General features: G+C 31.3%; 1 protein-coding gene across 19 annotated transcripts in view; it reads left to right on the forward strand.

Annotated features, from left to right (window-relative positions):
* Positions 1 to 21690, forward strand: part of LOC135951762 (thioester-containing protein 1 allele S3-like) — a 66408-nt gene extending 44718 nt beyond the window's left edge. For 10 of the 19 annotated variants that reach the window (XM_065501466.1, XM_065501463.1, XM_065501464.1 and 7 more), the window contains exons 6-8: positions 17027 to 18110; positions 20426 to 20944; positions 21011 to 21690. In XM_065501466.1, the coding sequence (XP_065357538.1) occupies positions 17027 to 18110; positions 20426 to 20944; positions 21011 to 21577 (2170 nt within the window). In that variant the 3' untranslated portion in view covers positions 21578 to 21690. Of the gene's footprint in view, positions 1 to 768; positions 938 to 1393; positions 1515 to 2462; positions 2656 to 6018; positions 6137 to 7604; positions 7777 to 11176; positions 11340 to 11813; positions 11986 to 12460; positions 12633 to 13422; positions 13625 to 17026; positions 18111 to 20425; positions 20945 to 21010 lie in introns of all 19 variants that reach the window. The other 9 variants (XM_065501479.1, XM_065501481.1, XM_065501473.1 and 6 more) reach the window with 9 other exon arrangements.
* Positions 21691 to 26351: the final 4661 nt, after the last annotated feature.

Consider the following 26351-nt stretch of genomic DNA (forward strand, 5'->3'; position numbering starts at 1 on the left):
GGGTACTAAGATTCGGCACAACCGAATATAGCTCTCTACTTGTTTTTTTTTTTCATTACCCCTCTAGGGAGCATTTGGGTTCCACAAAGCATCTCCATCTTATATGATTTGTTATTTTTTTTACATAATTCCCATGTAAGATTGCACTACTTTATTGGAGTATCGAGCGTCTTCATGTACGATGTTTCTTTTTAAAAACTCTAAAACCATGATGAGGGATCGAACATGGCGTGCTTGGTTTTATAGGCAAGGACTTTGACCACTACACCATGCCGTTACAGAACTTTTTGTTTAGCCTTTGGTTAAATACGATTCCAATTTATGTAAAACTGCAAAGGCAATGCTGAACTCTGCTCAAGTTCATGTAATTTCGTTGTATGAGCTTTTAAAATTTTTTTTTGTAATATTTTTGTACATTTTCATTTATATTTTAAATATTTGAAAATTGGGAATAGCAATCAGAGGAAAACCAACCAAATTTATTAATAGTTTCCAGATTTTCACAGTAATGCCTGTTTTTACTTTCCATCGTTGTATACTAATTACAGAACACAGTAAAATATTTATATATTTGGTGAAATATAAACCTAATAATTGAAGGTGCAATATGTACAACGTAATAAAACAGCAGCAAATTCATACTTCATGACGTTGCACATCTAAATCTTGACATAACATAACATATTACGCTCGGCATATCAATGCACAACACTATGTTTGAGTTATATTGTCAGTTTTAATAATTTAATAACAATTTTTATATTTCAGTAATTCTCAAAAAGAGAAAGATGATAAAATATAGAGGAGGTATGTCGAGAGTTGATAATATAAATGAGGTGCTGGAAAATGTAGAAACAATAATTCCTTCTCATACATCAGACCACTTGAAAATTCGTAAAAATTTTATTGAATCTTGGATTTATGACAATTTAAAAAAGTAATTTTAATTATTGAGTTTATTAATTTATTAGTTATTATGTGTTGGAACGTTGTGCATTAATATTTATTTTATACAAAAAAAAAAACATCAAAAATCTTCTGAAGATATGATATCATTGGGCCTTTGATAAATTTAAATTCCTATGAACAAATTTGCCTTTATGTAGAATTTAACACACTCTATTTTATCAAATGTCTAATGAAAACCTTAAACCCATTAAAAAATATTTGAACATATACATAAATATTTCGATTTTCAGCTTAACATACAGGTCCCGTCCAAATATAACTATACCCACATTATTATTTAAGCCCCATTCTCTCAATCTCTGTTTTCGTAACGATATACTTCCAATTAATATAATTTGTGTATGAGAACTGTATGAGATTGAGAAAATGGGTCTTAGACATTCAATTATTTTCATTTATATACAATAAATTTTTAAATTTTCAGTTGGAAAGCGTCGTATCGCAATGAAAATCAAAGGCGATAAACCATTGACATCAAAAATCGAGACTGAACCTATGATTCGTAAAAATTTTATAGAAAATTGGATTTTTAAAATGATTAACATGTAAAACTAGTTTTTTTTTAATTTGATTTTGGTGATTGTTTTGGCTGCATATTTTAAATTAACTTAACTCATAATTGTTTTTAAAATCTAATCCCCATTTTCTCAATATCTGGTTATCGTTTTTCGTAACGATAAACCTCCAATTAACATTTTTTTTGTATGAGAACTGTCAGTTTATCGTCACGATAAAAAGTTACCAGAGATTGAGAAAATGGGGGTAAGAAAAATTATCGTTTAAATTTGATATGACATTTCATGTAAGGATGCTTTTCTGACATTGCATTATTTTGCATGCAGCTGTCACATTTAATGTGGACAATTTAACCATCAGATGATGATTCAGAAATATATACGGAACATTTGGTTTAAAAGTTTGTATGAAAATCACACAGTTTTTAAATATTTGCTCAGTGTTTTTCAAATGAATTATTATTTCCATCCGAGTTTCTGAATCAGGGGTTTTATATCAGAAACTCCGAAACGTGTTCGCAGTTATTGTATGAAACACCGAACATTTGAATTGTCTGCCATTGTGCAGTAAAGTATTGCCAACCAAAACAGTCAGTTTGACAGCTGACTGTTTAGGGTTAGTAAAAATTAATGTTGAACAATATTTCAACATTAATGATAGTTTGGCGGCCACAAATCTCCGACCAAAATGATCCTAAGCGATGAACTACATTTTCACCTGATTTATCGGTGAAAATGTTATACGTCAAAAATGACGAATTTGAGGTTCAGAAACAAATGAATCCACAACGTGTCAGTGTTTGGTGCGGAATTTAGGCTGGAGACATCAAATCTAGGAACAGCATTTATAATATGCCTATTAGGATATTTTTTATTTATTTCGAGGAGTCTAAAAAACACAATTCTGGACCATAATATTTAATTTAATATCGCAAGTGCCATTTTTTTATATCTAGAAATTTTCTTAAATTTTTACAGAGGAAGATTATTATTACGCAATTCCGGAGTTTCTAGAACAAGACTATGTCATTTATACAACAGCTTTTGCAAGTCCTGAATTTTATACAACAGTTTTACCAGGTACTACGGAAATTATAACACAAACTGATCTAGCCCCACCACAAATTCGTAGCAATTTTGAAGAGATTTGGTTTTATCAAATGCTTAATAAGTAATTATTATCTAATTTATAATTACAAATAATTAAGTGGTTTCTGTGCAAAATAATTTCTTATTGGTAGCACCAAACAAATATTTTTATACACTTTCAATTGGTTGTATTTAACAAAAATCAAAGGATTTAATAAATGGTGTTATGGTGTTAATTTATTTATTACTTTGGTCAATGGATTAAATCCTTACATATAATTACAAAGAATTTACAAATATTAATCATTTAAAAAATAAATTATGTTATGTTTAATTACATTCGGTTTAAGAGAAAAATCAATGATTTGATAAAGATTGTTATATTCGCAGTATAATCTCCTTAATACATCAGCTTGTGATGGTAGGTTTATTTCAGGGTTCCAACGTGAACCACATTGTACATGAATATTGTAATAAGGATCCCAGACAACAGAGCCATATTCCTATATAGGTCTTACCAAAGAGATGTAAAGTTGTTTTGTGATGTTGAGTTCGCTAAATTCCTTAGACCATCATTTTATAAATGCAAGTTCATCTCTAGCTATATTTATTGTCATATTAATGTGCGAAACAAAGTTCAATTTAGTGTCTAGTAAAATTTCGAGATTAAGGAAATTTTCAAAAGATTCAAGCTGGTAATTACCTAAATTTCAAAATTTATTAAGATCGGATTGAAGATATAAATAATCCACATCATACGCATACATTCGAATGATGCGAAAATTTAAAACTTCCGGAAGTTCATTAATGAAAAGGGAGAAGAGAATAGGACCAAGGTGACAAGTTGCGAGCTGTAAAACCCAGAAGGTCCAGCTTAATAAAAAGAAGGTTGTGATCTACTTTATCAAAAGCTTTACTAATATTGGTACATACGGCATCAGTTTGTTTTCTTTGCAGAAAGCTTAAATTTACGTGTGTTGTAAGATGAAGGACATTCGTTGTAGTAGAGCAATCATTCCTAAATTCATGTTGACATGATGACAGAATAGACAATGATTGATGGTACATGTAATTAGTGATCAAATGCTCAAAAACCTTAATAATACCTCTGTAATTGGAGATATCAGATTTATTACTTAGATGGCTACAAACAACCGTTTAGGTCCAGAATAATAGTTTTCCATGCGCGTTAATCTAATGCGCTTCGCCTCCAGTTTTTAACACCAAGTTTTGCGAGATCTTACTCAGCTTGATCCTTCCACCGGAGTTTGGGTCTTCCCCTTCTACGTCTTCCTTCGGGATCGAATTCGAATGACGTTGGTACTTTATGGTGGTACCGACATAGATAATGTTGATTACTACCTCACCAACGTTCACACATTGACCCAGTATTGTTGCTTCCTTGTTGGATGATACCATTAACTTCGTTTTATCCTCATTTACTACCAAAGCCACTTTCGCCGACTCTTGTTTGGTTCTAGAGAATGTTCCAGTTACCTCTCGCACAGTCCGCCCCATGATATCAAGGTCTAAAGCCACTTTGGTAGGGTCCTATTATTTCGCTGACTTTTGTTCCCAATCCTTCACATAGTACGCTCGATAGAAATTTGTATGCAATAGGAGTGTGACTTATACCTCCTCTCTTATGCACAGGACACAATACGCTGAGGTTCCAGACATCGGTTATTCAAGGGTATCTTCGTCGATACCAACATCATGGAAAAATGTTGTTTCCATGTCATCAGTACACTTTCAGTATCTGTCAAAAGGTTTCCGTCTTTATCCTTACAGGAGGAACTACCAGTACCAATGTCCTCTGTTTGGAGTTTTACCTTTTGGTAGAATTTGAGGACTTCGTTTCTACTCCAGTACATTAGTGTTTTCTTTTTATTTTCATGGGTGCTCAAGCTTAGTTTAAATGCTTATAGGGTAAAGAGTTTTTGAGATTTTTTTCGGAAGAGGTTTAGTGCATAGAGAAAATATACATAGAGCGGAAACTAGAATAAAACTCAAACAAAAAAATTACTCTAAAATGTTACACATACGAGTGTTGTTATTGTTTGACAACTGAGTTAGGTCTTTGACAGGAGATTTTCCGCTCTATGTATATTTTCTCTATGGTTTAGTGGTCGCTCAAGTCGAGTTTTTGCCAAAAAGAGGAAGAAAACTCAAATGAGGCCGACAAACCCGATTTTTGACAAAAACTCAATTTGACTCAAGCGACCTCTAAACCTCTTCCGAAAAATCTAAAAAAAATTTAAAAAATATTTGACCATATAAGCTTTCAAATTACGCTTGAGCCCCAAAGCTTTTCCATTTCCCTTTTCTTGCGGAAGAACAGGCGTTTCTCCTCTTTCCTTTCTTCCCAGTAACTCTTCCCTACTCCTTGCGTTACAGAGGACTACAGTGTTGACAGTTATGCAGCGTTTTCCTCTGCAGTTGCATTGCGACACACCTGGTCCTATCATGTGTTTTTGGGCTACTGACTACGAAAACACATCCAAACTCGTGTCTAGTATAAGTATATCGTCACAATGTGGTGTTGTGATGACACCATGTCCATTCCATCTTACTTCCTGGATGGCAGCAATCTCGGATCTGTACTTATTTAGTACGCCCGCCAATTAGATCTTTGCATCTGCTCTGTACGAACGTTCCAGATGCAGATCCGTACTATTCTTTCTATCTTTCATTATAGGGTAGGGGTGAATTACAAGTACAACGCCCCAACCATCTTTTTTTTTTTTGTGGTGAACTAAGTCGTGGTACAAATTAGCTCACTACTTCGAAACGGGTATTTGAAGCAGCTACCCCAGTTGCCACCACGAGGAGGTATATGTCCACTTGAGATACAGGAGGGATTAAGCCAGGTACTGGGCTTAGCCAAATCAAAGCCAATCAGACCGTTGCTTGGCATACCATATCCCCATGCCACCCCTATCAGATTTATTACCAGATTTAAATAATGAAATGATATAGGAGGCCTCAAAATTTTGGAAAAATTTGTCATATTATTTCTGCTCAGAATGCCATCAGGATCATAATTAGACGAAATCTTTCGATTACTTAAACTTTCCAATAAATTAACAGTGTCAATATTTGGGAATGTGTAGCACGGTTAGGGTATAATGTGTAGGGGTAACTATCAGACATATTGTGGATTCAAATCAAACAAATTTGCTAACATATTACTCAGATTCACAATTGTTGAGTTTCATTATAGAAGGACATCTATTGGTTTTTCTTTTAGCGTTGGTTGAGATATTAATTCATTTAAGATATCAAATCGTTTAATTTAACATAATTTGTTCCTTGTGTTGAGGATTTAAATGAAAATAAATTCCAATTTAGGATAAAATGTCCTTATAGAACTTTTTGAATACACATTTTATAGCAATAATAAATTAACAATATTCATAATATCTACATATTTAAAAATGTTTAGATGCTTGTAGACGTTGCCGTGGTCGAACTCGCACAAAACCAGGGAAAACTCAAATGTTTGAACCCATCAAAATTCGCAGCAATTTCAATGAAGTTTGGATATATGAGTGCAAAAATATGTAAATATTTTTTAATTTTTCTAAATGAATAAATAGTTAATTTACTTTCTGTAATATTTTCTATTGTTAGCAAAGCTGTTTAATTGTATATTAAGAACTTACGAATGTTTTGTAAATTTTTGTACAGAACTCAACCTTTGTATATCAACACCTACAAATTCAATTGCATGACTACAAATTCAATAGCATGACTTCTAATCTTGTTCAATTAGCTTATTAGTGATTTAGCTTATCAATATTGTATATGGACTTGTTTTTTTCAACATTTATTATTTATTCCAATTTCGATAGTTTTTGTTTAATTCACAATTTCATCGAATGCGAAGTAAATTTGTTAGCTATGACCTTTCCACATCTTTCTGGCAACATATGTATTCCGAGCCAAAAAGGCAAAGAACGAATCAAGTCAATGTGAAGAGTATCCCAGAGAAAGCATTCTGCATCGATCAAAACAAATAATAGTCTGACGGGTCACGGTCTGGACTATAAAGCGGGTGAGGCAAAACTTCCCAATCACTTCATCTAATATTTGTAGATGCACTAAATAAAATAAAGAATTGAATGTGTTGGTGGGAGTAAGTGTATTGGTGAGAGAATTCATTTTTGCGCATCTCTGTTCTAAATACTTGTTAGTAGGTATTGCAACATGTGGCCGAGCGTTGTCATGATGAAATATTACGGTTTCCTATCTGGGCGTTATTCGGTCAATGCTCCCTTCAAACGAATCAGTTGCGTCCGGTACAGGTTACCTGTGATGTTCTGGTCAGATTTCGGCAGCTCATTATATATAGGACTCTTTTGCTCCCACCAATTACTGATGATTACCTTAGCACCATAAATATTTGGCTTTGGTATCGATGCTTCGGGTTATCGCAAGAACTCTGACTCTCGGCTCCAATACGTATGGTACCCAATTTCCCTGCTATTGTGTGAATCCTGCTCCCAATGATTTTCCAAGCTCTTGTTGAGTTTGACAACAATCTTCATAGAGTAATGCCTCCAATTCTTGACCTTCAAACTTTTTTGGAAGGCCTGTGCGATCTTTGTCTTCCATGTCAAAACCACCACTTATGAACCACACAAACCATCTGTGTTCTTTAGCGACACTTGTTTTCAAATTCAACAAATGAAGCAAAACTTTCCGCATATGAATTTACACAATTAAACGGAATCTGAAGAAAATTTATCGGAATACTAAGTAATTAAATCATTACGAGGTGAATGAGTGGCAGGTCTAGTAACCTGTGTCGTTCAGCAATATATTTGAATTAGTTAACAATAGAGCTTCACCATAAATTAAATAAATTAATAATAAAAAGAATGAAAACCTGTTTTTATTTAAATGCTCTAAAAAGAATAAAATAAACTTTAAATTTCGAATTTTCGATCATAATATTGCAGGTGTTAAAGTCAATATTGTTCATCAATTTCATTGTGCGAATTGTTAAAATTTGTTATTTATTTACAGATGTACCATATTACGAATACGATGTCACTGAAGACTACGTCCTAGAGTATGATGAATATCAAGAAACAACAAACTTTCCACTTACTACCGAAGTTATTCCACAAATTGACCAAAATTCACCACATATACGTAGCAATTTTGATGAAACTTGGATCTATCAAATGCTTAATAAGTAATTATGTGGCATTTAAGTCTTATCACCATATTCTGAACTTTAAAACAGTGATACAATTATAACAAATGTTTTTTCACTTTCGAAAAGTTCCGAATTTGTATTCAATCAGAAATTTAGTCGAATTAACTATTTAGCTGGTTGTAAATGTGAAATATTGTACCTTGTGCTGTAAAACGAAATACATATGTGTTCTATTCACAACTGCCTAGATGACGATCCCCCTTTTCAAAAAAAACATTTTGTGACACACTATTCCGGTATTAAAATTGGCTACGGCATTCAAAATATCAGTTTCAAGTGAATGACATTTGAATGAAACAGAAGTAGACAATCATCAGCTACAATTTCAGTTGGGAATTGAACATTTTAAAGGCTTGATCAAACAAGTTTATCGTATCGTTATCTGGCGATTTATTGATCAATCGATTCGTATCATAGCCGCCGGTAATACCGATCAGTTTTAATAGTGCCAATGTATTCGTTTTAAACAGTTTTTAAAACAATATCCAGGTACTTGGCTGATTTCATTTTTTATTTTGTAATGCAAAGTGTGGCAAACATATTACTTTACACATAATTTAGCGTGGAGTCAATTGTCATTTTAGTGTCCCTAAGTAATCTAGAGTGTAATCTGTTCTATCCAAAAGTAGTTATTTTACTGACCTGAAGTAATGTATTGAAAAGTCAATTACCACTGAGTCCCCTTGCCTAAAACGGATTGCAATAAGACATACATATAATAAAATAATGAATCAAATAGAAAATTAAGTAATTAGTAAATGTTAGGTGAAATCACTACCCAGTACTGCTGAGTACTCTAAATAAAATAGATTTCTACGATACGATTTGAGATCGATACGAAACTTACTAATCAAGCCTAATCAAGTATTTCGTTTTACAAATCACAGGGAGCAAGGGGGTCGTATATAACCATGCAAATTATAACTGGAGAAAACATAATTTACAACATTGTAATTAACAAATTGGGTATTAAAAATATATTCATAATATTTTCAGTATTTTAAGTTTTTAAATTTCGTTGTTTAACATTGCAGTATGAACTTTTAAAATATAAATAATTGCAGATTTACAGGAATACTGAAAAAACGTAAATTCAGTAAATTCCAACAAAAACCTGTACATCTCTGGACACTTTGTTTAAAAATAATACAACTAAATACTTAAAATTACTAACACGGTTGTCATATTCTTACAAAGTTGTCAGAAAATGTTCAATAAATGGTTAACAATCATATGTTTCAACATAAGTTCTCATGGTTGTGTTAACCATTTTCTGAGCATGTTTCTGACAATCTAACAACCGTGTATACGTAGCTTAATATAAACTATAGAATAATACTAGAAGCGAAAGTAAAATAAACTTTTTTAATTTGCTACAATAATAAATTAAGTTTAACTTTGCCTAGCCTGCAAAAAGGCCATGTGAGTTTTAATATTTTTTTAACACTAAACAGACAGCCATCCTTTGTGATAACTTCAATTATCAAATAAAAAACATACTATATGTAATTATAAAATTTTTTGCAGGCAATATGACAATATTTTTGACTAAAACACTTACCCCCTGTCTATACCTGACAAATTTTTATCATGATAAACTTCAAAATGGTTGTCAAGATAAAAAATTATTAGGTATAGTCTCCATTTATTAGTATTATTGCTTCGTTATGACAAAATTGTTTGTGCTTTTGCTCAGACAACTTTGTCTTGACAACAAAAGTCATTATTTGTTATGATAAATATTTGTCAAGTATAGACAGGGGGTTACAGAGTTTTATTTTCTGTGAAACAAATTTGCTTTATATCAGCCCTCCTTTTCAAAAAAAGCTTATACTTTTGTTCCTAGTGCTATTTATACTCAAATACTCAACATTGTAAAACACCAAAATGCAAAAACATTTCCATTTTGGAGTTCATATTATTTTTTTATGTTTATTTTGCCAATAGATTATAAGTTGTTCTCTAATAAAACTCATGCATACACAAAATTAAAATTTTAACCTACTAAATATTAAGATATTTACGACTCAAAACTGCATAGCGAGGAAATCGAAAAATCCTATAAGTATAGTTATTCTGAAAACAAGAATAGAAATACGGCTTGTTACACCACCCTATATTTTTTCATAAGGAATAAAATTGTCATCCCTATGATAAAGCCATAAGGAGGAATTACACACCCTAACTAGATACTACTCTCATCCACTAGTTATAGGATTTGTTCGTGTTATTTGTGGTGTTTCAGGCAACCTTCTCTAACTTTAAAAATAACCAAAATGCATTTATTCGGTAAACCTATTTTTATTTTGTCGGTAAAAAAAATGCCAACATCTGTGCCTCGATTTGTAAAGAACTTAGGCATCGATTCGGTTAAATAAGAATGAGCATTTCTGGAAACGAAATTATCTTAACAATTTTACCCAGCAAAGTGGCGGCAATAACAAAATAAATGGCTATAGATATAAAACGTTTGAACTAAATAATATCTACATACATATGTATATATTATTGAAATTTGTTACAGAAATAAAAGAAGAGCTTTGATAATATTATTTTAAGTTTTCAGTAAGCATCCGATATTCAGCAACAGTCAACAATCATCATAAAAAATTATTTGAATTGGAGATTTCGTCACACAAGCTAATTTTTAAGAAAGTGAAATTTTAATGAAAAAATATATAAAAGGAAAATATTTCAGAAATTATTCTTACTATGAGGACTGGAATCTGCTCAAAGCAGAACTATTTTCATGTAAATTTTTAATTTAAGACGAATTTTCTCTAATCGCATAATTGAAATCCAAAAATTTTGTTTGTTGCAATCTACAATTTTTAAACGTTTTTTTTTTTGGAATTGTGGATTTTCAATAAAAAATCTTAAATTTTCTTTTCATTTATTTTCACGGTAGCACGGTCACGGTCTTTTTATTGGAAAAAATCTTCCATGAAATTGTTTACTATTAAAAATATTATAATTTTTTTTAAAAAGGAGACACAATTCCCTACAATTTGATATATAGAAAGTAGTCTTGTTCCCTATATTTTCTCTAGTCAAAATAATGTATTCAAAATCAACAACATACAGAAAATATGCTGAATCTTGTGCAGTTTTGTCATATATTATTTTCTACACTGCATTGCCGATCACGGTATTACCCAACGAGCAACAAACCAGTAAGATATTTAAATCTTAAACTCGAGTATTCTAGTTATGACATCTAAAGTTTTATTAAAATCGGACTATACGTTTAGAAATTGCAGATTTGTTTATGTGTTAAACTAAATGTTCTATCTTTATTTTATTTTGCTATCGAACGCCGTTTTTGTATCTCATTTGCTACAAATTAAACAAAGTATCTATTATAAAATGTTTACAGAAGATTACTACATCGACCTCAGGATCGCGGATGATTACGAAGACAGCGTTGTGTTCCACACATATTTAGCAGCTCCCGGCATAATCCTACCACCAACTAGTGGTACAATTCCGCAAATTCGTAGCAACTTTGGAGAAGTTTGGATTTTTCCAAAGCTTAATAAGTAATTTCTAGATTTATTTTAAGAATTATTTTAACATTCATAAATAACTCAGATTAATATTGAAATGTTCTTACCATTCGTGTTACTGCATCGTAAGCTGAATGTAAAATTTCGTTTATTGTTTGGTAAAATCGACGCATGTTAAATATCGCAGTCTTCTTCCTTATATTTGCCTCTGGTAAAACTAATGTATTAAAAATCAATAAGATAGAAAAAATATTCTGAATCTTGTGCAGTTTTGTCATATATTTTTGATACACTGCATTACCGATCACTGTATTACCTAATGTACAAATATTTAAATCATAATCTCAGGTATTCCATATATATAATTAAAATCGGTCTATACTATTGCAGATTTATTTATGTTTTAAACAAAATGTTCTATCTTTATATTATTTTGGTATCAAACCCTGCTGTTGTGCCTCATTAGCTGCAAATTAAAACAAAGTATCTATTGTAAAATGTTTACAGAAGATTACGACATAATCGACATCAGGATATCGGAAGAACTTGAAGTCACTATTGAGTACCAAACATTTTTAGAAGGGGCCACCGAAATCGTATCACCAACTGAACAAGTCTCTGCAAATCCGCAAATTCGTAGCAAATTTGAAGAAGTTTGGATTTTTCCAAAGCTTAATAAGTAATTTCAATATACATGTAAATATTTTAACATTCATAAATAACTCAGATTAATATTGAAATATTCTTACCATTCGTGTTACTGAATCGGAATCTTAATCTAAAATTTCGTTTATTGTTTGGTAAAATCGACGCATGTTAAATATCGTGGTCTTCTTCCTTATATTTGCCACTAGTAAAACTAATATATTCAGAATCAACAACATACTAAAGTCTTGTTCAGTTTTGTCATATATTTTTTGATACACTGCATTACCGATCACTGCATTACCCAACGTACAATAAAACAGCAAAATATTTTAATCTTAAACTGAAGTATTCTAGTTATATCTTTAAAATCGGACTATACATTTAGAGATTGCCGGTTTATTTATGTTTTAAACAAAATGTTCTATCTTTATATTATTTTGCTATCGAACCCCGATTTGTGATTAGCTACAAATTAAAACAAAGTATCTATTATAAAATGTTTACAGAAGATTACGATATAATCGACATCAGGTTTGAGGATGAACTTAAAGACAGTATTGAGATTCACACATATTTAGCAGTTGCCACCGAAATTGTACCACCAACTGAACAAGTCTCTACATATCCAAAAATTCGTAGCAACTTTGAAGAAGTTTGGATTTTTCCACAGCTTAATAAGTAATTTCAAGATACATATGTACATGTATTAAATATTTTAACATTCATAAATAACTCAGATTAATATTGAAATAATCGTGTTAATGAATTGGAAACTAAATCAAAAATTTCGTTCATTGTTTGGTAAAATCTACTCATGTTAAATGGATTTGGATTAATGGCAGACGGTTTAAGAATATGTATTTAACAAACTTTATCCATTTAAATGTTATTTATAGTTATCATTTTATTTGACAACAAAAATAATCAAATATTATGAATTTTGAATATTCTAACTCGGTACAAATTAGAATATACGATTTTAACTGAGCTAGGAAGCTCAAAGAGATCAGATTATGATCGGTTCCAGACTTTCTTACTCTTTTTTTTTTTTTGCTAAAACATAAATTATTATTTTAGTACGTACCCCTTTGTCAAACCCCTTTTGAAAACGTTTCTCTTTAATTTATTTTAGATTTTAAATATGATCTATTAACACTTAAGAGACCACACAGTATAGGGGTACGATTTGGTTCAAACATTTTGTCAACACTTATGGGCGGTGATATTGAAATGAACGATGACGGTCTAAGCACAAATATACGCAAACATTTTACCCATATTTTGATTTTTCAAAATTTTCAAAAGTACGAGTAATTACCGCCAAAAAAACGATTACATATTTTGTTATATTTATAAACTAAACTAAATTTACATATTTGGTATAAAATTTCAAAAATCTTTTAATTATGTTTTTTTTTTGTCAAAACTTTAAATTGATTTTTTATTTACTTCTTTAATATATTTTAAGTACATAAGTTAAGACCAAAACCAGTGTCATCTGAAAGTCAATATATACCTATTATGGGGGCAAGTTTAAATGCTAAGACAACAACCACCGCCAAGCCTATTATAATGACATCTACTGAGGCGTATAGAGTTGAGCAGAAAAATTTCCTAGTAAGAGAAAATTTCCAAGAATGTTGGTTATTTTTAGAGGAAAATTTAAAAAAGTAGGCTTGTATTTTTCATGAAATTTATTTAGTTTTTTAGTTGTTCTATGTGTTGACTTTGTGAGCTTTAAATTGAATAAAGTTTATGTTTTTCGTAAGGTTGGCTACCGTTTCCCATTACAAACCCAGCTTGAGTTCCTTCCGTTTGCGAATTAAATGGAATTATTGTTACCAAAATAATCGAAAATACCTTTACCTCAAAAATATTCTATAAATAATGAAAATACAAATAAAATTTATATCTACAGAAGTTAACACTTAATAAAATGTGATTCATTTAGACTTTTTTTTTAATTTTATATAAACTAGAATTGGATGTCGGAATATCTATAATGATCTGAAAGAACTACCTCGGACATTTACTTTTAAAAGATAATTTTAATCAAATATTGGCCGCGATCACTCTTTCCTGCATTGCTACCGGTATCTCGCGAATTACCTGAATAATGTTGGCTTCCAAGTCTTGAATCGATAGTTGAAAGATATCGGTAGCAATGCAGGAAATAGTGACCGAAAATATAAGAAAATTTCGGAGACTGTTCTTTCGGGTCATAATAGAGATCCGACATCCAAGTCTATTTTAAGTGTTTTATATAAAATTTCGGAGACTGTTCTTTCGGGTCATAATAAAGGTTCCTACATCCAAGTCTATTTTAAGTGTTTTATATAAAATTAAAAACAAGTTCGTGTTTTATTTAATAGTGCATTTACACCGAAGCGAAATCTAGTGGATTACAATTGAAATCTTTGTCAAAATCAATATATTTTACAACTGAACTGACAGCTTATTGCTTAGCAATCATTGCGCATTGGATTGCTACATATGAAAATTTGCGGTCTACACTCGCAAATTTCATTGACGCAATCAAATTTGACAATTGCAGCAATAAATATTGATACGTGGAGACCTAGGGTTACACCGCTGACTAAAAAAACCCGCAGATTTTTTTTATTATAATTTTTAGTAATATAATTTGTATCACTTAACTTTTATTCATATTTGCATCCATTGAACATATTTTTCAAATGCTAACACTTTCCCACACTTTTTATATTCAGCCCAATTATGAATAAAAATCCCCCGGGAGTATTTTCCCTTTTCTCATTTTTCCTATTCAATTCAATGGGAAAAAACTCCCGGGGAACAAACTCCCGGGAACAAACAGCTGACTAAAAAAACCCGCAGATTTTTTTTATTATAATTTTTTTATTCATAATTGGGCTGATTATTTTATTACTAGGATCGCCTGGTGGTCAAAATTCGACCACTAATAACGAAATTATACAGTTACTTTTGTTTATACGCAAAAATATTTTTCACGTTTGTGTACAAATGCACGTGTATGTATTTAGATGTGCATAAACATGTTGTTGTTGTTGTTTTTCAAGCTAATTTAAAATGCTTTTTACCACTTTTATGGAAAGAATTTTTTAAAAAAATGTATATTGTGCACATCTAGAGAAAATAACCTTTTAAAACATATAAGTTTCATCAAAATTGGTGGACAATAACATACTTAAAAGTGTACCACAAAAAAACGTGTGGCCTATTTATATATAAGATTATTATTTTTGGATTTGCATCTGTCAAATTTTACTTGTACAGTGCTGTATTTTTTAGGACATTGTTAAGAAATTCACTGTTGCATCACTTGGTACTGAATAGATTTGAGAAGATTTCCCCAAAATCTAGCCACGAAGTAGATTTCATTTTGTATGGGAAATCTCGTCAAAATAACTAGATTTGGCATGAAATCTCATATGTACTAGATTTCGCTTCGGTGCAAATGCACTATAAATCAGGAACTTATTTTTAATTTTTGTGAAATTTATTTGAGTCAGCTAAAAATTAGCGTTATTATTAACATATGTTTACCGAAATACCGGTACCGTTACCTTTTAAGAGTTTCGAATCGGCAGCCAACCTTGCTAATTTGTTATTAAACGTTTTTATCTTTCTTTCTAGTTGTTATTAATGAGTTTTTGTTTGAATTTGAATGTCTTACTTGAACATTTTTAAAATGTTTGTTGAAATTTTTTTATAACTTATAGTTTTTTTTGGTATTTTATGTGTATTTTATTGCTTAATTATAATTTATTTATTCAAGTCTGTATAATACCAATTGAAACGTGAACTGAAAATGTACCATTGGTCAAACAAAATCCCCAGGGAGTTTTTAAAGCAGAATTTTTAATATTTTAGACAAGTATTTTGTCAAAAATCGTTTTCCTAAAATGAATTTATATAAATTTTATTATTTTTTACTAATAATCAAATAAATATTGAAAAATGTACCAAATTCAAGAGGACACAATAACTATGCAAAACTCCTTGGGACCTTTGTCTACTTTCGTAAAAGCAAAATTTGGAAATAAATCTGCAATTTCTAAACAAATAGTCCGATTTTAATAAAATTTCGCATGGCTATATTTAGTCAGTTGAAGAATAAAAAATGGAAATAAATTCTTTACGTTTTGTTTTGCTTTGTTTTCATTTGCAAAATGAATTGAACAGAATTGACTTAAGTTGACTTAAATTGAAGAAATATTTAATCATTCAATACATTTTTGAAGCTATTTTTTAATGGATTTGAATTAAAGAAAATTTTAATGATTCAATGAGGAATTAATTCTATAAAGAATAAATTCGCAAAGGATTCAAAATTTAATTTGATTTTCGAAATTCTTTCGAACCATTACTTATAGTTTACAAAATAAACTATAATTCAAATTTTATTTTTTTTTTCATGATCCGTAGCGAAATTTTGAAAAAATCAAACTATCAAATTTGAAATTGCTGATTTATTTCCCGTTACTTTTTGAAATTCTGCGTCAATGACTTAGAAATTGTTTGCACATTGTAGTGAGCAATTATTTGCCAATGAAGCTAATGACTCAATGTTAATAAAACTTGGAACTCAAATTACGCCAACCATTTTTATACAAGTTCGGATTTGGGAAGATCAGTAAAATGTATATAATTGTAAACTATTTTTCTCTCTCTAACTTTTCAAAGGTTGGTGTCTTAGCTAAGCTTTGCTTTTAAAAACGTAGCTAAGATTTAAAAACTTATTCTCCACTCTCTCCATCTACTTTCTATACTGTTCCTATTAATAAAATTAAAGCTTTAGTTGTAAGCCACTATTTTAAAAACTCAAACACTGAGAAAATTGTATTTAAACCACATATTTGTTTGATTTTTACTAACAATTTTTTGTAAATTCTGCATGTTTTTATTCCATAAATCATACTAATTTTTGTACATATATATGTAATTAAATGTAAAGCTTTTTGTGTTGTAACTGTGTTTATGTTGATTAAATTAAATATTTAAAAAATTTTAATTAATATATTCCCTTATCCTTCCATGTTTACTTTAAATTGCTTGACAAATCTATATAGCACTGATAAAAATGGTTTGGCTACTCTTACCAAAAACATACCCGACACCATAACTTCTTGGGTGGTAACCGGCTTTTCATTGAACGACAAAACCGGCTTTGGCATGGTGGCAAATCCCACAAACATCGAAGTATTCCAACCCTTCTTTGTGAGCACTAATTTGCCATATTCCGTTAAGCGTGGTGAGGTGATATCCATACCCATAGTTGTCTTCAATTACATGGACAAAGCTTTGGATGCTGAAGTTACTATGGAAAATACCGATGACGAATATGATTTCACTGAAGTCTCCAATGAAATTGAGGAATTGGTTTTGGAGGAGAAGCAACGTAAGAAAACAGTAACAGTGGCCTCGAACAGCGGCAAGAGTGTATCATTCATGATCCGTCCCAACAAAGTGGGAGAAATCACATTGAAAATTAAAGCCATAACACCCTTGGCTGGTGATGCCATACATCAAAAGCTCAAAGTTGAACCAGAAGGTATTACTCAGTATGAAAATCAAGCCATATTTATAACACCAGCTGCTTCTAAAGAACCCATTAAGGAAACCCTTAAGGCAGCTATACCCAAAGATGCGGTTTTGGACTCGGAATATTTGGAATTTTCTGTGGTTGGCGACATCTTAGGTCCCACCATTAAGAATATCGACAAATTGGTGCGCAAACCGTACGGCTGTGGTGAACAGAATATGGTCAACTTTGTGCCCAATATACTGGTGTTGCATTATTTGGATGCTATTAACCGTGATATGCCAACAGTAGTTCAAAAGGCCAAAAATTACATGGAAGTTGGTTATCAACGCGAATTGACCTATAAGCATAAGAATGGAGCCTACAGTGCTTTCGGCGAGGGCCACAGTGAACCAAACAGTTGGCTCACAGCTTATGTGGCACGTTCCTTTATACAGGCTAGAAAATACATTACCATTGACACGGACGTCATTGATCAAGCTTTGGAATATGTAGTATCGAATCAAGAGAAGAGCGGTCAATTTAAACAGACCGGCCGTTTATTCCATCCAGCTCATCAGAACGATGTTGGCTTTACGGCATTTTCATTGCAAGCTCTTTTGGAGGACATGGTAAGTGTTAAATAATTTTGTATTTTAATAAATTAATTGGTATTAATAAGGAAAAACAGTCAAATCAGGATTTAAATTGTAATTATTAGCAGAGCTTTCTTGTTTCTTCAGAATGAGATGGAGTTTCGAAACTTTGTTGGGGTTGCGTTTGGCTTACAAACAATTCAGAGTACAGGCTTTTATTATTATTATTATAAATAGTGAGGCTTCACGAACTGCGATCCATAGGATCATTTATGCAGCCCTTAGCTTCATCATGACAGGTTCAGGATACGTCTGAAGCCAATTATCCAGTTAGATGAAAGAACATAAAGATCACCAGGGGCCATTAAGACCCTTCCGAGCAATTTCGCTATGCTCGTCGACAACATTGGGCAATCACAAAGCACGTATTCAGAGGTTTCATCATGTACATCAAAAAATCTGAACTATCTCCCTAAGATATATAGGTGGTATCTAAGAGCACAATGCACGGTAAATAATCCAGTAAGTTGTCTCAAATATCTCTTTCCGAGCGATTGCAACTTTTGGAATTTAATTTTGGACAGAGTAATGTATCGTTTGACCAGCCCAAGTTCAGAGAATTTACCCCAGTGGCGGGCAAACCAAGTTCCAGTTTCAAACCAACATCAAACTCTTTTGGCCATATAATCGGTCCATTCGTTCGACGCGTGTCCCTCATGAACAGCTAATCAGCACAATGTCAGATAATTATGCTCACCGAGTTCATTCAAAGATGTAACACAGTTAATGACGACTCCAGATCTTACCTCATAGGAATATAAGGCCCTAAGTAATATGTTACATAACAAATATCATAAAGACCTTTAGTCCCCTTCGCAAACACTCAGCATAGCATATTAGGAAGGCATAAATTTCCGCCTAAAATATTGTTGGGTATGTACCCATTTGAATATCGCTTTGACCTGTTTGGAATATAGATGGGACTCTATGTATGGGTAAATACTGGGTAAATACCAGGTATATTTCTTTTTTAATCTTTTTTTGGTTATTTATAAAATGATTTTAATATCAAAATATTTTCAAAAACTGAATGTCAATCAAACCTAAAAATTAGAAACTAAAAAACATTCAAAAAGGCCAATTAAATTTGTAATTCCACGAGAAGGTATGCGTTTATTGTGTAAAATGTATTGTATAAATGTAAAATGCCACAAATTTTCATTCATTCAGCACACAAAGTTTTATTCATTCCAAGGTTAACTGCCGATAATGCTGGAAAGTCTGTTTTATATCACATAATTGGAATCTCTTCAATAAAGATACAAAGCCGAAGAACAATTGTATCAAAATCTTTCCAGATGAGGACGATATCAGTTCTTCCGAATCATTTGATGATATACCATCCACTTCTACTGGAATAATCCATTCTTCACCGACACCTCATACTATTTTTGATTATTTCCCAAGTGAAACTAATATTGAAAGTTTCAGCGACAGTGAATAAGAAGTCTTCAGGCCTTTATTTTACAACTACTATGTACAATTTTTTCTTTATAAAATTAAATAAAAAAAAAATCATTCTCTTGAACCATCCAATGTTTTCTGCTCCACATAATCTTCAAGATAGTTTTTACCCACATTTTTAGTATACACCTGGGTATTTACCCAATTTACCCCTTTTACCGGGTATTTACTAATTGGGTTTTTACCCATTTTCCATCTATAGTTTGGAACCATCGGTGAACCACACCTGATCGACATTATCGTGCCATTGTTGGTCTGACCACTGATCCCATTCAAGTAGAAGGACTCTAAAGTTCCTTCCCCAAAGTAGGAAATTTTTAGTCCAAAACAAATCATTTGACAAAATAAAAGTTGTATGTAATGATAGAATAAGTTGGAATTTTCTTGTAAAAACCCTATGTTCCCAAGTGGAATGAATAAAGACAAAAATAGAGTGATTATTAAAGATTCCTAGAATATGCATGTATCTAAATAGATCATGCGGCTTAGCCGCGGATAGACCCGATAGTCTATATGTAAAGGTGGGATGTACTGAATAGCATCCAAAGCATAGGTGGGTAGGTCCTCATAGACCCAGAGAACAGGGTTTTACCCGTTCTTCCAGGTCCTATCGTTTTTTTTGATATATATTAATTAAACTAAAACATGATTTGTCTTATATTAAAATATAGGGTTCCGTTACTCCTATTTAAAACTAACGATAGGAATAATGGAACAATAGTTCCCGAGTTATGACCGAGTGTAACTGTGCTATCTTTTATTACACAAACGACTCTCAATCTGCAAAACAGAATTAAAATTTTCTTTATTATCCCCTTTCATTGCAGGACTACTCCAACAAATACAAACCCGAAATCGAAATGGGTATTAAGTACTTGGTAGATAATATTGACAAGGAGGATGACACCTATGCTCTGGCTCTATCGCTTGTGGTCTTAAAGAAAGTACAACATCCTAGTGCCGGCAAACTTATGGAAAAACTAGAAAAATTAGCTCATGAGGAGAATGGTCTTAAATGGTGGACGAATTCAGCAAAGGATCATAGTAATGATATCGAAATAACGGCTTATATATTGGAAGCTTATGTGTACAGCGAACCAGCTGGAAAACTATTGCCCATTATTAAATGGTTGATAGGTAATCGTAATAGCATGGGAGGCTTCGATTCAACACAAGATACAGTTGTGGGTCTACAAGCCCTCATCAATTTTGCTGAAAAGTATATTACTGCTGGTGATGGTAAAATGACAATTAAATTCGAGGCTCAAGATGGCGAAGGAAAAGAAACAACTAAAGGTAGTTTCTCGGTGGATAAGGAGAATTCGTTGATTTTACAAACCCATGTGGTAAGTTGCAATAATCTTTATAATAAAGTCTTCAAAACAAATTTCATTATTTTGTCCCTTTTTCAGCTTCCCAAATCATCGCGCCAAATAACTTTGGAAGCCAATGGTGAAGGCTCATCGCTCGTACAATTATCCTACCGCTACAATTTAGCCACCAAAGATGACAAACCTAGTTTCAGCATCAAGCACACAATTCAATCAACTCCCTATCCCAGTCTATTGAAAATGGATGTTTGCGCCGACTTTGTTCCTGGAGCTAAGAGTGACATCAAAGAATCAAACATGGCCATTATGGAGGTATATCTGCCATCTGGTTTTACCGCCGATGCAGATAAATTCGATGCCATACGTCAAGCCAAACAAGTGCAACGCGTTGAAACTAAAAATTCCGATACGGCCATTATAATCTATTTCGATTTTCTTACGGCTGGTGAAGAGGTTTGCTTTGAAGTGAATGCAGAGAAGACTCATGCCGTGGCCAAGCAAAAGCCAGCTGCCATCACTATGTATGACTACTATAATTCAGAACAACGCGCCACTGTATACTATGAAGTGAAGTCATCGTTGTGTGATATTTGCGAAAAGGAAGAATGTGGCAAAGGCTGTGACAATAGAGCAGCCAATAAATTCTAATGAATTATTTAAAATATATTTTTAATTAAATTCTCAATTTATTCCCTAAATTTATACATATTGTTATGATATAAAATATTAATATGATATAAATGCATAAAGTAAAATTAAAATTAACGTTGTCGTTTTATTTATATTAGGGTTATATTGCCCCAAGGACGAAGCCTACACTGGTGCATATTGCTATAAACGCACTTATTTTTTTTCTGTATTTATACCCTACACCACCATAGTGGGAGGGTATTATGCGTTTGTGCAGATGTTTGTAACGCCCAAAAATATTAGTCTAACACCAACCTTAAAGTATCGATCGACATAGAATCACTTTCTGAGTCGATTAAACGATGTCCGTCCGTCCGTCCGTCTGGTTGGCTGGCTGGCTGTCCGCAGAGTACAGGTAGCAATTTTGAAGATATTTCGATAAAATTTGGTACATATTATTTTTTCGACCCAAGGACCAAGCATATTCAAACTGGCTAAAATCGGTCCATTATTTCACCTAGCCCCCATACAAATGTCCTTCCGAAATTGGACTTTATCGGTCATAAATGTTTAATTTATAAATGTATCTCCACAAATTGCGCTCCAAATAAGTTTTATATATAGAAAATTCATGTCACCAAATTTTGTTACGATCGGTTCATAATTAGTCATAGCTCCCATATAGACCCGCTTCCGAAAATCACTTTAACGTGCATAAATCGCTTAAAAATAAGGCAATTTTTTTTCTTATTCTTGTTGTTTGCCTTAATTATGCGATCAAATTTTCTTGGTGCTATTTTCAGTGGAAGATTCGTATAAACGCAGACGTGAAATTTGTTTTTAATAAAGTTACCAAAAATAAAATATTATCAATTTTTTTCAACCAAAGTTACGTTTCTAATAGTAACATATCAATTTACTACAACTTTTTCTATTTGAATCATAAATTTCATCACTTTTAAAGATGCCCAAGGGAACTGTTTTGTCCGATCAAGAAAAGATTCAAATTCAATTTTTTCACTACCAAGGATGTTCCAATAGAGAAATTGGACGTAAAATCAATCGTTCGGAAAGTGTGGTGCGAAATTTCTTGAAGAAAGAACAAAATTATGGAGTTCGCAAACCTACAAAAAGGGATAACAAAACTAACAAGAAGACAATTTAATCTAATAAAACAAGAAGCAACCCGCAACAAATTGAATTCCACACAAATAAAGAATAAATTGAATCTTCCAGCGATGCACACATTTTACCATAGTAGAAAAATAGAAGGTAGTTTCATTCTCTCTTTATTTATTAAAATTCTACGTCTGACATGCTTAAGGATTTTGACGTTTTCGTTAAAATAGTAATACCATATTAATTAAAAATTTTCCCCTCACCATTAGAGTTTAAATATCGTCTTCGATCATATCTTTTAGGTACATTTAATGAATTTTTATATATGTATATATTTTTTTAATTTTAAAATTTACTATAAAATCAGGTCGCAATGAAAATATTCATTGTTCGGAAGCGAATGTCCAAAACTGCGAAGAAAACATTTTGGACCTTCAAACAATAGATCCTGACGTGACGTTAAGTCAGCAAATTTTTACCCCAATTAATCAAATACCAATAGATGATGAAGAACAAATTGAGGCAAATAACTTTTGATCGTATTTTATACTTATGTATATTTATATGATTCTTTTTATAGATTACATAATATCAAGAAACTGAGCAGTTTTTGGACAATATTTATAAATTAAATGATATAGAATTTGACGGTTTGGAAAATTTTGCCGGTTACATTATTTCAAAAATGGGTCTTACCGAATTTGGATTCAGAACATCGGAAGGAAAAGATGAAAATTATACATATACAAATTTATTGTCAGAGGGTGCACATACAAACCAAACACCAGTTTTTAAGCCTTTTGGAACGTTTAAATGCAACTTTTTTTAAAATTTAATGAAAATTCTTTGTCAGGTAGCCCAAATTATATGTTAAATTTGTTAAATTCAACTAATGTAAATTTGGATAAAAAAATTGTTAAAAGGTTTTATCTTGGGAGAACATATTTTCGAATTCGGTTTTTAAACCGCCATTTAAAAGATACAAAATATGTTCATAGTAATAAAAAAATTAAAAAATTCTTACTTAATATACCTATGAAAATAGTAAACGTGTTTTAATTATAAGTAAGCGAATGTTAGGAATTGAATCATTAACTTCCAACACAACATACTTAATACATTTTTATTTAAATACTAAATTATAAATTACACATTTTTTGTAAAAAATTTCTCCAAAATAAAAATCATTTTTAGGAATGTGGCAACGCTTTTTATAATGCTCACAAAATAAGGAAACTTCAAAAAACCTTATTTGAAAAAAAAATTTTGATTGAAACTACCTTCTATATTTTTATCATGCATTTTACGAAACGATGAAAACATAAAATGGAAAAAGCCATAAAGAAAATCGTCTAAAATTCGCAAGAAAATATATGAAATTGACAGATGAGTGGAAAAAAGTAATTTTCTCTTACGAAAAAAAATTTAATTTGACGGTCCTGACTCATACTCATGCTATTGGCACGATTGGAGAACAAACGATATTCGGATGTCAAAACGTAATTTCGGTGGTGGCAGTGTTAAGGCTGGGTTAGCCGACCGTTGATGTAATGTAACCGTAATGTTGACTTAACGTAACACTTTAGTGCGATTATAGAACATTAAAAACGTGTCATATGTTTTTGACATAAACAAACAAATTTAAACAGCTGTTTGAAAGTGTTATCAACACAATTGTTTTAAATACTGTTCAAGCGATTTTATAATTTTTTTCTGCGATTTAAAAAAAATGTATTCATCATCATTGTGAAGTGCTTCGAAGTGACTTCATATATGTTTATATTAACCCATTAGGAGACAATTATAAATATTATTTATTACCTTGTCATACATACTTTATTTATTAAAGGTCCGATAACTTAAAAATTAATTAATATTGTACTTTATACTAAGGGCCATTATTACAACATGCCTTTATTTTCGTAATAGTAATAGTTAACTTTAAGGGTACCTTTTTCTATTGCTTAAAGTTTCACCTTCACTATTTCGAACATAAAGGCAAGTTGTAATAATGGCCCTAATATGTTAATTTAATTTGTCTATACAAAATATTAATTTAATATTTTCAAACTTATTACTTTCGATTATTATTAGTATACATTTTATAAATGCTTGTGTGAACTAATTTGCTTAATATGTAAATATTACCATAACAATAAAAAAATTTTGTTTTTAGTAAGAATTGTGCTAAATTTCCCAATTATTGATAAATTCACTGACATTTATTGTTGTGGGATATGCTAGTTCCTTTGTCCCCTTTTACAATGCAGAAATTGAAAGGCAGACATTTTTCTCATTCTCTTTGGAACTAACCTAAACCTGTGTAATACACACTGTACCTCTTCAACACCTCGCTTTCAAACTTCGTCTGTCTACCTTTCAATTTCTGCATTGTAAACGTAGACTATGCGCATTTCACTGGTTGCTTAAGCCAGATCATCAGGAAACCTTTTCCCAAAAGGCTTTAGAAAAACTAAAGATATTATACAAATCAAACTTAGAGTGAATGAGAATTGCAGACACTCAAGCTTTATTTGTAAAAATATCAAAGCTTAAACAAAAAATCAACAATAAACAGTGAGTTTATCTTTTCTTACATTTTGTTTTTTATTTATGTATTTATATTATTGAAATATTTAAAACATTTTTAGAACATTGAAAATATTGTTAAGCGTTCTGAGCATAAGTATTTTTTTATACAAGACTTTTAAAATCAACAAGTTGACAACACCGTTAGTAAATGTCACGTTGAAACGTAAAGAAATTCTGTTTTTAACAGGTTCAGACTAAAGGCCTGCACAAGACAACATTTTGTAGAAAAATGTCTTACTTCAAAATTTGATGCTTTGTTTTGTTGTGTCGACGCGCACATCATGTTGTTCAATGTCATCGCGCCGCAAAAACCATGTTGTACCATGTCATCGCGCCGCGAAAACCGTGTTGTGCCATGTCATGTCTATAACTATTGATGATGCTGTTGTTATGTGTGGTAGCTTGAATTGAATTGATGTTAACAAGTGTCGCATTGTTAGGCAGAATAAAAACTGTGAAAATCTGAGAACTATTATTATTTAGCATTATATATTTTTTTTAAATATTTAGAACAAATAATATAAGGATTTTTAAAAAATATAAATAATAAAGTGTAACACAGGAAAAAGAAATTCATAATTGGAATGAATGTTTTAATAAATATTATTAATCGAACATGAATTTTTCCCAAACTTTTTTCATTCAGAATAAGAACATGTTCATAAATATTATTAATTTGTACATGAAGGAAATTTTTAATTTTTTTACACAAATTTGTTGCTATTTTATAATAAATTGCATTATGTAGTTCAAATATTTTTGTATAATATCCCAATATTGGCCAATATTTCTAAATGTATAGAAAAGTCTGAAACGTATACATATTTTCTCATTGTATAGCTGAAAATCATAAAAAAATTAAATATTTTCCAAGAAAAATTTCAAACATTTTTGAATAACATAAAAATATACTAGAAAATTTAAAAAATTTTGTTCAAGCCTTCTAGATTTTATTTGAAAACAAAAAATAGGGAAACAAATTCTGTGAAGTTACGCAATAAATGCCCTACACTTTTTCTTCAAATCGTTGGGCAGTTGCTTTTGTTCCATTGGATCATTTTCGTAGATTTATATTTTTGTA

This window comes from Calliphora vicina, chromosome 2 (assembly GCF_958450345.1).
Source record: "Calliphora vicina chromosome 2, idCalVici1.1, whole genome shotgun sequence".
Classification (NCBI taxonomy): domain Eukaryota; kingdom Metazoa; phylum Arthropoda; class Insecta; order Diptera; family Calliphoridae; genus Calliphora; species Calliphora vicina.